This window comes from Primulina eburnea, chromosome 14 (genome assembly GCF_022965805.1).
Source record: "Primulina eburnea isolate SZY01 chromosome 14, ASM2296580v1, whole genome shotgun sequence".
Classification (NCBI taxonomy): domain Eukaryota; kingdom Viridiplantae; phylum Streptophyta; class Magnoliopsida; order Lamiales; family Gesneriaceae; genus Primulina; species Primulina eburnea.
The window spans coordinates 2,631,542-2,648,194 of record NC_133114.1 but is presented as its reverse complement, the minus strand read 5'-3'; the positions used below and the strand labels follow the sequence as shown (position 1 = coordinate 2,648,194).

The following is a 16,653-nucleotide window of genomic DNA, read 5'->3' as shown; positions in this document are numbered from 1 at the left end:
TATTTTGAAGGATGTGAATTGACTGTGATATAGAGGATAAAAGTGAGAATATCGTGAGGAAAAAGGCCTCAGAAGGATTTCGTTTACGGGAGAAGGTCCCAGAGCGAGCCCAACGATCGTATTTCTATATTTGGCCACGACCCAGTGACGAGAGTTGCTGACGCAGACGCCCCCAGGTACTTGTTGTATATAGACTGATCAGTCGACCAGAGCATGAATGATAAAGGATAAATGATAGTCGCTTTCAAGAATCAAACTTCACTCAAAATGATATACGATGACGAAATGCTTTATGATTTAATGATTTTGATTTATTTACGCTTACAAGTTTTATGCCAATTTATTTTAAATAATCATATGATTTTTAAATGCATGTTCATGTATATGTATTATTTTCTACATATGGTTAGGGCGTGCTGAATCATTAGACTCGCTAGGCTTGAATGGTTGCAGGTGAGGATGATTTTAAGGGAGGCGCTGACGCTTGAGTGAATCGGGTCCGATAGTACTCTCCCGATGGACTTTTATTTTTCCACACTAATAGACTTAAGTTTAAAGTTTTTAAATTAAAGTTTTGAGAATTATGCTAGTAAAGAGTTTATGCTATGGTTTTGAAGTTTTAATGTTGAGTTTTCTTTAAAATTGACGTACGACTTTGTAGTTGACGATTTATGGATTTTTATGCATGTAAGGTTTTTAAATATTAGTTTTTATGTTAGATGGTTTTGAAGTTAGAGGAAAATGTTTATAAAAGAAAAAAAAATTAGTAGTATTTTAAAGTTAAAAGTAAGGGACATTTCATCCATATATCATAACATGCCAGGAATTTATGTAGAATTATCTGAAAATATAAAAAACAGTAAACATGTACCAGAATCTACCGATTGATCTAGCGTCAGAATTATGGATCTTCTAAGACATAAGTGAATCGAACACTTTATTCTTGCCTTAGATGAGAGAAGGAGAAAGATATAGAATATGTGCACTGTATATATTATGTATTATTCTCTGTGTCTCGGTGACCATAACCTTAGCTGTCTTCGACCCATCATAAAAGACTTAATTGGACTGAGTTTCTACACATAAGGTGGACCATATTAATTTATTTAATACTTTGGAAACTCATAATTAATTAGATCACTTTATTGGGTCCTTTATTAGATAGTTTGTCCATGTACAATCAATTAAATTATGTGAGCCTACAAAATAATTCCAACAATCTATCACTTGGGCCACATAAGTTATCTGTATATTGTACATGCAAATACTGGATTGAGCTCTTGCTATCTAAACCAAAATATTCCTTAACAATCTGGTCTATCAATTATACCAATATTGAACCAAAGCAGTCATCGCTACATTTAAAATCACTAGACTCATCAATGGTCACGATATTAGCATAATCAATAACATAGATCAAGTATGGATGTGTAGCATGGAAATACATAAATGTGATCTAAGAATAAAATCTGTATTTCCAACTGGTCCTCCTAATGACTCAAAGAGTCCAATAACTGACTTTCAACCAAATGCTAAACCACAATGAAAGTCATAACTTTATTTCAGAGTAATTCAAATAAACCTTAGTCTGTACAAAAACTTAAATCATGTTAAATGAGTCAATGCTCAAACCGAATACAAACTCCCACTGTACAGACATATCATCTATATGGACAACATCAATGCGTGTCACATGCCCATAAACATCTTGGGTGGCCAACCCATGACAAACGAATCAGGAATTACAGCGTTTGCAATAACATGCTCAATTGACATACAACCACTCTGAATTATTTTCTTACAACTAGAAACTCCATGTCAATATATTTTGGCTTTGACAAGTTCCAGTTGTTCTTTAAATATAATATAGCGGCTTTATTATCACAATTGATCATCAATGGTTTCTTAGACCAATGATCATTGCCGGTGATAAAACTCCATAACTTTATTCGGAATCCAAATATCTAACTATTTCAAAATGTTAGATCTCCGATATATGAGAATGAAATCCTTAGTTCACTTTATATACTGCATAACCCGATTAATGATCCAATGTCGGGTTTCTTAAATATCTGCCCATCATTCCAATGATGTACACAATATCTAATTGGTGTTCTATATAAATCGGAATGCGATTAACACATGATAAAATTTATACTACGATATATGTGGACATAAACATTCATATATTCTTCTCAATGTTGACTTACCAACTTACACATTCCCACTAAAGTCAACATACGAAATCAATTTGCATTTAATTTCATATATGCATAATATCGATATCAATTAAAATATTGATGTTCAATTTATCAAAATTATCAATCAAGGAACTCATACCAAACATATTTGAATTTTGAAAAATTGAAAAGTTTCATTGTCACGTGGATAAAGAAAAAACTTGATTTGTCCAAACATGAAACTAAAATTAAATTTCGTCTAAAAAAAACAGTGCAACAAAAGTGTTTTCCAAATTTAAATACCAAAAAATAAAAATAAAAAAATAGTTCCTAAATAAATCTTTTTAAAAAAACACCAACTGTCTTATTGCCATTTTCCATAAGATGTTTCTTTCACCATTAGTTGGCAATCGATTGTTTAGGCAACCCTTTCTTTGCATGTCAATTGGCGTATTTGGGACAATCTTTCTTCACATGCCCATCAGTCCTTTTGCAAAAGAAACAAGTGATCACTTTATCTTGTTTCTGTTGCTCCATATGCTGTGAAGTCATGAGCTTCCTTCCTTATTGCACCATTTCTTTTTCTTATTGGTGCAATTATCTTGATAGTTAGATGCCAAGTGAGCACTTTCAATCACATCTTGTTTCAATCTCTCTTCCTCCTGAACGCACTGTGCTGTAAGCTCATTCAAAGTCCACTTTTACTTTTGAGTATTATAACTTATTTTGAATTGATTAAATTGCGCAGGCAAATAGATCAAGACTAAATACACGACTATATCTTCCGACAATTCCAACTTGAATGCTTTTAGTCGAGTGACAAGATTTGACATTTCCATTATGTATGTCATTATGTTCTCTTTTTCTTTGTACCGCATTGAGACAAGTTTAGTCAAAATAGTATTTGTCTCGACCTTTTTATTTGCAGCGAAATGATCTGCTATTTGAGTAAAGAACTTGTAAGGCCCTGTAATTAATTATCCGGTAATTTGGCATAATTAGAATAATTATTGAGTTGTAAATTAAAATAATTATTTTTGCCAAATAAATTCAAGAAGTGTGTTAAAAATATGTATTTTAGAATATCGGAGAATTTAACGATATAAAATACATATAGAATTTAAATAACACACGAGAACAAAATAAATACAAACGGAGATTATTGGGCATGTGTTATTATTTTTTTTAGTAACTAAATAGAAGAAGCCAATTTCCCAAACCATTCCCGTAATCCATCTCCATTTTCGTCACTTTCAACACCTTCATATTGGAGAAGCCATAACTTTCCCGTCCGGCGTCGAAATCTCGAACGGTTTGAGGGGTTTTCTTCCTTATTTCAATAGCTTCATTTTGAACCATGAATCGCTACTTTTGATGCTCGTTTCAGCCCCAATCGAACCCAGTATCGTGGCTGCTCCTGTTCGAGTTTCTTGTTCGATTTTAGGTGAGCTATTGCTTGGTTTTTCTTGGTTCTTTGGAGTATATTGAGCAAGGATTTGAAGCTTAACTCTTACTTGCTGTTCCTGCGTTTTCAGCTGGTTTTTAGTTCGGTTTTTGGTCGTGAATAGTGTTTTCCGGCGTCATCTCCGACGAGCATCACCTTGAAAACCGATAGCGAGTAGTTAAACTCCGATCTTGGTAAATTTTTGCTAATTCCAGCGTTTATTTGATATATATAGGCTGCCCGGGTTGGGTTTTTAGCCATTTTGATTTAAATTGTTTTCGTCGTTCAAATAGCGTTCTATTGAAGTATTTATTGGATAATTGTTGTAGGTTCGGTCATTGGAAATCTTCGAGGTATAATTCGGCGAGCCTATTAATTATGTCGAATCGTTTTGTATGATATTGAAAGATATTACAGTATGGTTGATATCGTTGGAATTAATCTAAGTATTATCGAGTTGATAATGGTTGGAATGTAAATAATGATGAGTTGGGGAATTATTCGGCTTATTTTGTAATTCTAGGCTGAGGGAGTTTAGTTGATCATTCTTGAAGATCGTTTTCGTGATACAGGTATGTTACAGTTCGGTAACATATGACGGTAAAACATAAATTATGTGTAATTGTCATTCTGTGTTACATGGATCATGTTTATGACTGGTGTAAATTGTTAAATGCCGTTGTTGTGATCTATGTTTATTATTATGACATATTATTGGCATTTAGCATCGGGCATACATTTATGACATTCATGTTGAGCCCTATCATTCTTGTTAGCTCATTGTTGATATCCGTTGTTATCTGGCACTGTTGTTTATCTCGGGATCATAGTGAAGCTGATAGGCCTATACACATGAGACCGTAGATGTGATTGAACAATTCCGTTGTTAGTTCAGCCTTTTGAGGTGAGCGCTGGGATTGTGTCATCTAGTTCGTTCTGTTGTGCCATCCTGTTATAGCGTATCAGCTGTATGGAGGCCGAGTCAGGGGTGTTATTCATCACAGCTTAGCATACCTCGCATACTTGGCAGAGCGGTTTAGCTGCATGATGATGTAGCTCCCCTGTGTTGTTGCTCGAGCATTATTCCAGTTGTTATCATACCGTTTGTTGGCTCCTGTTATCCCGGTTATTCGTCGAGCCTTTCATGCATTGCATATCACATTTCATTATATGATTATGCATGATTTATGTTATTGTTGGACTGTTTAATACCAGAATCCTAACCTCAGTTGTTTTCTGGGGGGGCTGCTGTGGTTGCTATTGGGCACCATGGTAGATCTCCCGAGTCGTTTTGCAGCATCAGGCCGAGGTTCCGCCAGTGGAGCTCGGGATTGAGGTTGGATTGCTTGGTTTTAGTTCGTTGGAGTCTCCCAGCTAGTCTTTTTGGTTGTCTTGGAGTTGTGTCAGTTCTGTGTCGTATTTTATTTGCCGGGGAGATGCCCCGAGTATCTGTTTGGGTGTTTGACATGTTATTATTTAGTTTGGATTGGTTTTAGTATATTTTAAAGCCTTGCCGGCTTAGTTGAATTGATGTTTGAGAATTGTTGATGTGTGTCTGGCCGGTACTTGCATGTGACTGTATATGTTTATCGCAGCATCAGTTTTGAGTCATTTTATTATTTTCTGATGCTTGAGTTTTTCGGGATGTTCTATTTACGGGGAGGTCATGTCGAAACTTTTTCTAGGCCCTGAGGTCCATTTTAAATTATTTTAAACCATTTCTGCTGCAAATCTAAATCGAACCATTATTGTTTGATCATTAATTGTCATTAGAGTAAATGGGCCTCACATCTGGTATCAGAGCGTAAACTGGGATACGCTCGAACTAGAGTCTAGGACGCTTGAGTCTTGACACTAAAATGGTTGTTGCGCCTGTGTATGCTACTTGACAACATACTTATGTGGTTATATGTTTTGTTTACTTCCATTCTAATTGTTTTGGTGTTTTATCGTATAGAATGGAGGGAGTCGGAGAAATTCCTGTTGATGAGATTCCTTTAGCTTGAGGTTGAGGTCGTGGACGTGGTAGACCTCGTGTCCGTGTTGTTGATGATACTTTTGTTGAGCAAGCTGCTGATCAATTAGAGCAGCTTAGGATGGATGAGTTAGTTGCGCGTTTCCATTCTATGCATCCTCCTCGATTAAGTGGTTCGGAGGGAGCTGAGAAAGCTGAATTATGGATTTCTGAGATTGAGGAATTGTTTGATTTGATTGAGTATCCTCCAGAGTGTCGATTGAGATTAGATGTGCATCAATTGAAAGATCGTGCCAAAATGTGGTGGTCTACTACATTGATGACCTTAGATGCTCAGAGGATCATTCCATCATGTGATATATTCAAGCTGAAGTTTAAGGAGAGTTATTGTCCTCCATCATTCTACAGTTCTAAGGCTTTTGAGTTTCATAACATGAAAGAAGGCGATATGTCAGTTGCGGAGTATGCAGATTCTTTTTATGCTATGGTGAGATATGCTCCTCATGTTGCTGCAAGTCAGGTTGCGGTTGTTGAAATTTTTATTGAAGGATTGAACAATCATCTGCACCCTTTTGTTTCTACCGGTAAGCCACTGAATTATCTTGAAGCAGTGGAAATAACAAAAAGGGCTGAAGCTAGTCTTAAAAGGAGTGGGAATCGAGTTCCTACCCAACATCATCAGTCGGGGAGGCAACAATTCAGTTCATCTGGTTCTCCATCTCTTCGTCCACGTGGAAAACAATTTAAGAAGCCTGGTTCTAGTTCTTCGAGTTCAGGGAACCGTGGTGGATATCGTTATAGTGGACCTTATTGTGATCACTGTCGGGGCAAGCATTCCAGTAATCAGTGTATTGGAGTTCAAGGGGTTTGTAATAATTGTGTTCGGCCGGGTTATTTTACTAGAGTATGTCCTAGTAAGACGGGGAAATCAGCCAAGGCAGGTAGTGGAGCTCAAAGTAATAGAATTTCTGCAGCGTCCCAGTCTTCCCATCAGCCTAGTCGCCCTTCGCATCAGAGCAAAGGGCAAGGTGGTCAACAGAATCAGTCATCTGTTCATGTATTTGCCTTGACTGAGGATGAGGCTCAAGCAGCTCCAGGTACTGTCATTACTGGTAACTGTACTCTATGTGGTTTTATAGCACGAGTGTTATTTGATACTGGAGCATCTCATTCCTTTGTTTCTCATGCATTCATTGTTTTGCATGATCTTCGCACCACTAGTGTGAATTCCAATCTATCTGTTGCTACTCCGATGGGAAAAATGATTATCACTGATAATGTGGTGTTCAATGCGGTTTTGTTTCACGATGAAAATGTTCTATATCTGAATCTCATAGTTCTACCTATGCATGACTTTGATTGCATCATTGGTATGGATGTTTTGACTGCAAATCGTGCCACTGTTGACTGTTATCGAGGAATAGTTCGTTTCAGGCCTAGCTTTGCTCCTAAATGGAATTTCTATGGTCGTGGTTCTCAAGCCAAGATTCCTCTAGTTTCTGCCATTGAGATGAATAGATTGTTAGATTCTGCTCATGAAGGTTTTCTGGTTTATGCTGTGGATCTATCGCAAAATGAGCGACAGATTTCTGATATTCCTGTAGCCTGTGAGTTTCCTAATGTGTTTCCAGAAGAGATTCCTGGTTTTCCACCAGAACGAGAAGTTGAGTTCAGTATTAAATTAATGCCAGAAACTGAACCCATATCTCGAGCACCATATCGTTTAGCCCCTGTTGAGCTGAAAGAACTGAAAGAACAATTACAGGATTTGTTGAGTAAAGGTTATATTCGTCCGAGTTCTTCACCATGGGGTGCACCGATTCTATTTTTCAAGAATAAAGATGGTCCGATGCGGATGTGTATTGATTATCGGCAACTGAATAAGTTTCATGTAAAGAATAAATATCCACTCCCTAGGATTGATGACTTATTTGATCAGTTGCAAGGTACTTCGGTGTACTCTAAGATTGATCTCCGTTCTGGGTACCATCAAGTGCGAGTTAGACAAGAAGATGTGCCGAAAACAGCTTTTCGCACGAGATACGGACACTTTGAATTTTTGGTTATGCCTTTTGGTTTGACCAATGCTCCTTCTGCGTTTATGGACTTGATGAATCTAGTATTTCGTAAATATCTCGATCATTTTGTGATTGTATTCATTGATGATATTCTTGTTTATTCCAAGTCTGAGGAAGAGCATGCCAAACACTTGAGGATAGTTCTTCGAATTCTTCAAAAGAAGCAGTTGTACGCCAAACTATCCAAGTGTGAGTTTTGGTTAGATAGAGTTGTGTTTCTGGGCCATGTCATATCTCAACATGGTATTTCTGTCGATCCAAGTAAAGTGGAAGCCGTTCTGAACTGGGCACGACCGACCAATGTGCCAGAGATTCGTAGTTTCATGGGTTTAGCTGGTTATTACCGGAGATTTATCGAAAATTTCTCAAAGATTGCTAGACCTATCACTCAACTGACTCAGAAAAATCAGAGATTCATTTGGTCTGATGAATGTGAGTCAAGTTTTGTCGAGTTGAAGAAGAGATTGAATTCTGCACCAGTTCTTACCATTTCAAGTGGTTCTGGAGCATTTGTGGTTTGCACTGATGCATCTAATCGAGGTCTAGGTTGTGTTCTGATGCAGCATGGCAGAGTTGTGGCCTATGGTTCTCGTCAGTTGAAACCGCATGAGTCTAAGTATCCTGTTCATGACTTGGAGTTAGCTGCTATCATTTTTGCTCTCAAGATTTGGAGACATTATTTGTTTGGGGAGCAATTTGTAATCTATTCTGATCACAAAAGCTTGAAGTATCTGTTATCTCAGTCAGATCTGGATATGAGACAGAGACGTTGGATGGATCTTTTGAAAGATTATGATTGTGAGATCCAGTATCATTCGGGAAAAGTGAATGTCATTGCCTATGCTTTGAGTCGTAAGGTTGTTGATGTTAATTTATCCTCGATTCATGTTTCTAAGTTACGAGAGAATATTTGCACTTCTGGGTTGGATTTTCAAATCCAAGGTAATGCTGTTTGTGTATCTCAGATTTCTGTTGAGCCAGAGTTGATTCAGATTGTAAAGCCAGCTCAGAAAACTGATGATCGAGTTCTGAAATCTTATGAGTTAGTATCTCAAGGACACCAATCTGGTTTCTCAATTCACTCAGATGATTCTCTTCGGTTGAATGGTAAATTGGTTGTCCCAGATATTCCTGAATTGCGTACAGCCATCCTTAAAGAAGCTCATTGTACTCGATATAGTATCCACCCAGAAGCCTCAGTTTTGGTGGAAGAATATGAAAAAGGATGTGGCTGAGTTTGTGTCTTGTTGTATGATCTGTCAGCAAGTCAAAGCGGAACGAATGAGACCGGGAGGATTACTGCATAGCCTTGAGGTTCCTCAGTGGAACTGGGAGCACGTGGCTATGGATTTTGTCACGCATTTGCCACGTACTTCTCGTCATTTTGATGCCATTTGGATGATTGTCGATAGGTTATCTAAATCGGCACACTTTATTCCATATGAGGGGACGTATTCGTACAAGAAGATGGCTCGTCTGTATATTGAAAATGTTGTGAGACTTCATGGAGTTCCAGTTGCAATAGTCTCAGATCGTGACCCTAGATTCATATCAAATTTTTGGACTAGTTTCCAAAAAGAAATGGGTACACGACTTGCGATGAATACTGCGTACCATCCTCAGACAGATGGTCAGATAGAACGCACAATCCAGACACTCGAGGATCTGCTTCGAGCTGTAGTCATGGATTTTAAAGATAGTTGGCAGGAAGCTTTACCACTGGTAGAATTTTCATATAACAACAGTTTCTAGGTGACTATTGGTATGGCTCGTTTTGAAGCTTTGTACGGCAGACGGTGTCGATCACCTCTTTGTTGGGATGAATTTGGTGAAAAGCAGTTGGATGGACCTGAGATTGTTCAGGAAATGCATGATAAAGTCCAGTTGATTCGTCAGAGAATGAAAGCTGCCCAAGATCGTCAAGCTAGTTATGCTAACAGAAGTCGTCGACCTCTAGAATTTCAAGTTGGAGATTTTGTATTTCTGAGGATCTCTCCGTTTAGAGGCGTTGTTCGTTTTGATATGAGAGGTAAGTTGTCACCTCGTTTCGTTGGCCCCTATGAGATTGTTGAGCATATTGGGACTTGCTCTTATCGTTTGGATTTGCCCCAGTCATTGTCTGGCATCCACGATGTTTTCCATGTTTCTATGTTGCGTAAGTATGAGCCCGATCCGTCTCATGTGATTCAGCCTGATGAGGTTGAACTCGACCCTTCTCTATCGTATACTGAATATCCTGTTTGTATCTTGGATCGTAAAGATAAAGTTTTATGCAATAAAGTTATACCACTTGTACGTGTTCAGTGGTCGAGGCATGGTGTAGAAGAATCAACGTGGGAAACAGAATAGAAGATGAGAACGTCTTATCCATATCTGTTTGATTCTTAATATTGTATTGTTGATTTCGTATCGTATGTAAGATGTATGTGTATAAACAGAAATTTCGAGAACGAAATTTGTTTCAAGGGGTTAAGAAGTGTAAGGTCCTATAATTAATTATCCGGTAATTTGGCATAATTATAATAATTATTGAGTTGTAAATTAGAATAATTATTTATGCCAAATAAATTCAATAAGTGTGTTAAAAATATCTATTTTAGAATATCAGAGAATTTAATGATATAAAATACATATAGAGTTTAAATAACATGCGAGAACAAAATAAATACAAACCGGGATTATTGGGCATGTGTTGCTATTTTTTTAGTAACTAAATATACATATACATACACACAACTTATCTTATGGGAGAGAGAAGAGGAAGAAGCCAATTTCCCAAATCATTCCCGTAGCCCATCTCCATTTTCGTCACTTTCATTACCTTCATATTGGAGAAGCCATAACTTTCCCGTCCGGCGTCGAAATCTCGAACGATTTGAGGGGTTTTCTTCCTTACTTCAGTAGCTTCATTTTGAACCATGAATCGCTACTTTTGATGCTCGTTTCAGCCCCAATCGAACCCTGTTTCGTGGCTGCTCCTGTTCGAGTTTCTTGTTCGATTTTAGGTGAGCTATTGCTTGGTTTTTCTTGGTTCTTTGGAGTATATTGAGCAAGGATTTGAAGCTTAACTCTTACCTTGCTGTTCCTGCGCTTTCCAGCTGGTTTTTAGTTCGTTTTTTGGTCGTGAATAGTGTTTTCCGGCGTCATCTCCGGCGAGCATCACCTTGAAAACCGATAGCGAGTAGTTAAACTCCGATCTTGGTAAATTTTTGCTAATTCCAGCCTTTATTTGATATATATAGGCTGCCCGGGGTTGGGTTTTTAGCCATTTTGATTTAAATTGTTTTCGTCGTTCGAATAGCGTTCTATTGACGTATTTATTGGATAATTGTTGTAGGTTCGGTCATTGGAAATCTTCGAGGTATAATTCGGCGAGCCTATTAATTATGTCGAATCGTTTTGTATGATATTGAAAGATATTATAGTATGGTTGTTATCGTTGGAATTAATCTAAGGATTATCGAGTTGATAATGGTTGGAATGTAAATAATGATGAGTTGTGGAATTATTCGGCTTAATTTGTAATTCTAGGCTGAGGGAGTTTAGTTGATCATTCTTAAAGATCGTTTTCGTGATATAGGTATGTTACAGCTCGGTAACATACGACGGTAAAACATAAATTATGTGTAATTGTCATTCTGTGTTACATGGATCATGTTTATGACTTGTTGACTGTTGTAAATTGTTAAATGTCGTTGTTTTGATCTATGTTTATTATTATGACATATTATTGACATTTAGCATCGGGCATACAGTTATGACATTCATGTTGAGCCATATCGTTCTTGTTAGCCCATTGTTGATATCCGTTGTTATCTGGCACTGTTGTTTATCTCGAGATCATAGTGTGGCTGATAGGCCTATACACATGATTCCGTAGATGTGATTGAATAATTCCATGGTTAGTGCAGCCTTTTGAGGTGAGCGCTGGATTGTGTCATCTAGTTCGTTCTGTTGTGCCATCCTGTTATAGCGTATCAGCTGTATGGAGGCCGAGTCAGGGGTGTTATTCAGCACATCTTGGCATACCTCGCATACTTAGCAGGGCGGTTTAGCTGCATGACGATGTAGCTCCCATGTGTTGTTGCTCGAGCATTATTCCAGTTGTTATCTTACCGTTTGTTGGCTTCTGTTATCCAGGTTACTCGTTGAGCCTTTCATGCATTGCTGATCACATTTCATTATATGATTGTGCATGATTTATGTTATTGTTGTTATTGTTGGACTGTTTAATACCAGAATCCTAACCTCAGTTGTTTTCTGGGGAGGGCTGCTGTGGTTGCTATTGGGCACCATGGTAGATCTCCCGAGTCGTTTTTCAGCATCAAGCCGAGGTTCCGCCAGTGGAGCTCGGGATTGAGGTTGGATTGCTTGGTTTTAGTTCGTTGGAGTTTCCCAGCTAGTCTTTTTGGTTGTCTTGGAGTTGTGTCAGTTCTGTGTCGTATTTTATTTGCCGGGGAGATATCCCGAGTATCTGTATGGGTGTTTGAAATGTTATTATTTAGTTTGGATCAGTTTTAGTATATTTTAAAGCCTTGTCGGCTTAGTTGAATTGATGTTTGAGAATTGTTGATGTGTGCCTGGCCGGTACTTGCATGTGACTGTATATGTTTATCGCAGCGTCAGTTTTGAGTCATTTTATTATTTTCTGATGCTTGAGTTTTTCGGGATGTCCTATTTATGGGGAGGTCATGCCGAAATTTTTTCTAGGCCTTGAGGTTCGTTTTAAATTATTTTAAACCATTTCCACTGCAAATCTAAATCAAACCATTATTGTTTGATCATTAATTGTCATTAGAGTAAATGGGCCTCACAGAACTTTTTAGCATCATTTTCTTCCGGAATTGCACCCCTTATAGTATCTGGAATAATCATCAGACTCATGCGATTTGATCGCTCCCACTTTACCAAATAACCATTTTGATCAGCAGTTCCTAAACTGGTCAAAGGTGCATGGCGATCTTCCCTTAGCGCATAGTCCATATCCATGCAGCCGAGCACTAACATAACATGCTCTTTCCATTCCTTGAAGTTTGAGCCATTAAGTACTGGAATGTTGTTCAAGTTGGCAGATATAGAAAATGCTATAACAAAATAGAACAAAAAACTCACAATAATTATAGTCCATGCACATGTTTGAATTAAATAAATCACAAAAATATATTCATGCAGGTGGTGGGCCCATAAAGTACCTAGCACAACATTGATATTTAGTCTTTGAACTAAAATAACAATGTGTAAATATAACACTCAAATATCATGGTTATTAAATATTGATAATAAATCTGACCAACAATATACCATTCTTTAGACCGAAAATTGCATGCATGGATAAATCCAAAATTATCACATATTTAATACCACATATTGTGCAAAATTTAACAAGAAAATGACCTTCATTTGGACCGATCATTTTCTGCATAAATTTAACACAATTTAATATCATATAATGTGTATACAATTTGGCAAGAAAACAATCTTTATTTGGGTTGACTAATTTATGCATATTTTTGATATGCTTTAAGACCACATAATTATGTGGGCACAAAAATAATCTTCCTTTGAGCCGATTATTTTCTGCATAGATATAAGCACATTTTTTTGTCACTTATTATGTACGCAAGCTAACCAAAAAATAGTCTTCCATTGGGTAGATTATTTTTCGTATAGATATAAATGCACATGAATAAGATATATTGTACACAAAATCTGGCCAGAAAATAATCTTTCTTTGGACCGATTATTTTTCACATAGATCTAGATGTACTTTAAAATCATCTATTGTGTTTGCAATTTGGCCAAAAAAATATCTTCCTTTGGGTCGGCTATCTTTCCCATAAATTAAAATACAATTTATTTTGAACTTTAATAATATCTATATATCTCAAAAATCACTTTATTAACAAGTAATTTAAATTTAATCAAATTTGAGATACAAGATATTAATTTAGCTTAAAATTTTCACAAGAAAATTTAATTTACTTTAACTTGGTCAAATAAAGCATAGATACCAAATATGCAAGAAATAAAATATTTGTACCTTAGAATTATTCATCCATAAATATTTTATCGAAATAAACAAAAGCGATAAAATAATGAATAATTTCATATTAATTTTATTTCATGCAATTAAATTTTGAAATGGTCGAATTTAATTTTCACAAATGAGAATTGCAGAAGTCAAAATTTAATAAAAGCTCAAAATTCTGGATTTCAAAATTTTGGTTCAAAATTGGACAGCCAAACAAGGCCTTAAATTAACCAAAAATCCCCCATTCGGAAAACCCTAATCCTACAATAAAATCCACTGCTACCCGCCGCCTAAACTCCGACATACCTCCAGAAAAGACAACCCATAAGGCGGCGATCCCCCTTGCATTGTCATCGGCCCGCATTAGGCCTGAAATCGGTCGGAATATGGCCACATAAAAATCGCGCATGAGATGGCGATTCATGAAGAAAACTCGACCAAATTCGATCGGTACAGAGGCTTTTACGGCCAATTGATGGAGGGTTTAGGGATGTCAATGGGTCCGGATTTTACCCAGACCCACAGTGGACCCACCCCGTCTGGGGCGGATTTGGGCATACTAAATGGGTCGAGGGATGGGCATCGTGTCCAATTTTTCAGACCCGTCCTGGTATGGGGTGGGTTATGGGTCGTATAATACCCGTCCCTTACCCGTCCCATATATATGGATATAAATTGATGTGCTCGCGAAGATGGTTGTGGGGTGAGGTAGAAGGTAAATAAATTACAGTTTTATTTTGTTATTGTACTTTCTTTTAATTTTGTTACTGTACTTTCTCTTTTTAAATTACATTTTTGACGGTTTTAAATTACAGTTTTATTTTTTCAATGTACTTTCTCTCTTTAATTTTGTAGATAATTCTTCAAGTAATTTATCAACTTGTCCCATCATTCTTGTTGAAGAGGAAGATGATCCTGAAGAATGTGTCTGAAATATTGCTTACTCGCTGATTTTATATTAATCTGTTTAAGTTCTGTTATTAGTTATTTTTGGGGATGTCAAGACTTTTTTTGGAGAGCTAGTAACTTTTTTTGTGTAATTCATTATGTCATGAAAATACTTTGTTTGTTATTATTAAGTCTGGTCGAAGACATGAATTAGTTTTCTATTGTGTTGTATTTAGATGCTTGTTTGTTTCATAATTCAGTCATGTGATAAGAATATTACTGTTTTCATTTTAAAAAAACGGGTCTCACAGGTCTACCCGGCCCCATTTCGTATTCGAGGTGGGGCGAGTCCGAAGAATCTTTAACCAGGGTGGGATGGGTAACAGATCAAAGTTTTCTTCATGGGGCGGGTCTTAGGTTTAACCATACCCGCCCCATTGACATCTCTAGGAGAGTTGTGGAGCGCCTGAATGTGGCGAACAGAACACCTATGCATTATCCGCCGGAAGGTTGCCGGAAGACATCCAATTTGCCCTGAATTTGGCTGCTCTATCTCTAATTCGAGAAAAATCGAATTTTCGGTTTTTATTTTAATTCAAAAATTATTCTAAATTTTGGATGTAAAATTCGAAAAATACTAGATCCAAAAAGCATGAATTTATTCAGATCCAGATTCATAATTTTTTTTATTTAAAAAAAAACAGATCTAAATCCAAAAATTTTATACTCTAGAAATCGTATCAGATCTGATAATAAAACATAATTTCTGTTCCGATCTATCAATAAACAATTCTCATAATTCAACATGAACATGGCTCTGATACGACTTGTTGAAGATTTAATAAAATAAATATATAATTAATGTGATTAAATATATATATTACAACATGTCAGGAATTCATGTCGAGTTATCAGAAAATTTAAATAACGGTAAGCACGTACCAGAATCCATCGATTGATCTAACGTCGGAATTATGGATCTTCCAAGACAACAGAGAATCGATCACCTTATTCTTGTCTTAGATTGGAGAATGAGAGAGACCTAAAATATGTCCGTCGTATATATTCTGTATTATTTTCTGTATCTCAAGGACCATAACCTTGCATAACCTTAGCAGTCTTCGACTCATCATAGAAGATTTAATTGAGCTGAGTTTCTATACATAAGGTGAACCATACCAATTTATTTAATACTTTGGAAACACATAATTAATTAGATAACTTTATTGGCTCCTTTATTATAGAGCTTGTACATGTACAATCAATTAAAAGATACATTTGAATATATTTGAAATTAATCAATCCAAAAACAATAGTTTTTTTATTGCTAGTATGAAAAGATACCGAGACATGCATATAAATGAAAAAGTATTTTCCAAATAAATAACAAAGAAGATGGTTGATTACCTGGAGAAAGCTGTGTGTAGAGGAAAGTTTCTTTGATGAATTAATTATCCAAATATTAAATTTGGTTTTTTTTTTTTAAATCCCAATTTTGGGATGAGGTCTCGGTATCAAGATCTAATCGTAACAAATAATTACCGCTTTACCAAAAGCTAACGTGAATAATTATTGTACAACAACAATCACCCTTCCAGTAATCATGCTCCTTTCAATCAATGAAAATCAAACAGTGACATTGGCTCTGATACCAATTGTAGGATAAAGTGCAATTGTCAGTTTACCAAAAAAATAAATTTATCTAATTTATTATAATAATTAATAAATAATGTAAGTTTATTATCTGTAAAGTCGACAAGATATATGCTGAACAGTGATGATATATGTATCGTGAGTGTATGATGTCAAATTTAAGTATTTGATTGAGTATAAATCTCGTTTCACAAAATAATGAATAATTTAATATTATATTAAGTATTGTAATTAAATAATCTTAATTTTATTTTTTTAGAAAATCAAATACGAGTTTGTTACGTAAAAGAGTTACGCGGAGAAAATCAATTTAGAGATATATTTTATAGGTTCGATTTCATTTGATTATCCACTATTTTTAATCCCTATCAATGTCTATATTATAAATTCTTCTTCTTTATTAG

General features: G+C 36.2%; 1 protein-coding gene and 2 long non-coding RNA genes across 3 annotated transcripts; all 3 read left to right on the top strand.

The window, feature by feature from the left end:
* The first annotated feature begins 3,384 nt into the window (after positions 1 to 3,384).
* Positions 3,385 to 3,978, top strand: LOC140813220 (uncharacterized). The gene is made up of 3 exons (XR_012113852.1): positions 3,385 to 3,624; positions 3,716 to 3,818; positions 3,954 to 3,978. It is a non-coding gene; the product is annotated as an uncharacterized lncRNA (long non-coding RNA).
* Positions 3,979 to 5,720: 1,742 nt separating this feature from the next.
* On the top strand, positions 5,721 to 8,912 carry LOC140812467 (uncharacterized). The gene is made up of 3 exons (XM_073170733.1): positions 5,721 to 7,272; positions 7,720 to 8,375; positions 8,487 to 8,912. The coding sequence occupies exons 1-3, from the start codon at positions 5,721 to 5,723 to the stop codon at positions 8,910 to 8,912; spliced, it is 2,634 nt and encodes an 877-aa protein (XP_073026834.1).
* Positions 8,913 to 10,351: 1,439 nt separating this feature from the next.
* LOC140812219 (uncharacterized) lies at positions 10,352 to 12,412 on the top strand. Its single transcript, XR_012113628.1, has 3 exons — positions 10,352 to 10,682; positions 10,776 to 11,285; positions 11,946 to 12,412. It is a non-coding gene; the product is annotated as an uncharacterized lncRNA (long non-coding RNA).
* Positions 12,413 to 16,653: the final 4,241 nt, after the last annotated feature.

Excerpts from the sequence above, each read along its gene's own strand:
- LOC140812467 (XM_073170733.1), top strand. The coding sequence starts at position 5,721 with ATGGATGAGTTAGTTGCGCGTTTCCATTCTATGCATCCTCCTCGATTA. Across the intron at positions 7,273-7,719 it reads AGAACGAGAAGTTGAGTTCA|TATTTCGTAAATATCTCGAT; the intron begins GTATTAAATTAA and ends TGATGAATCTAG. Across the intron at positions 8,376-8,486 it reads ATTTGTTTGGGGAGCAATTT|TATCATTCGGGAAAAGTGAA; the intron begins GTAATCTATTCT and ends TGTGAGATCCAG.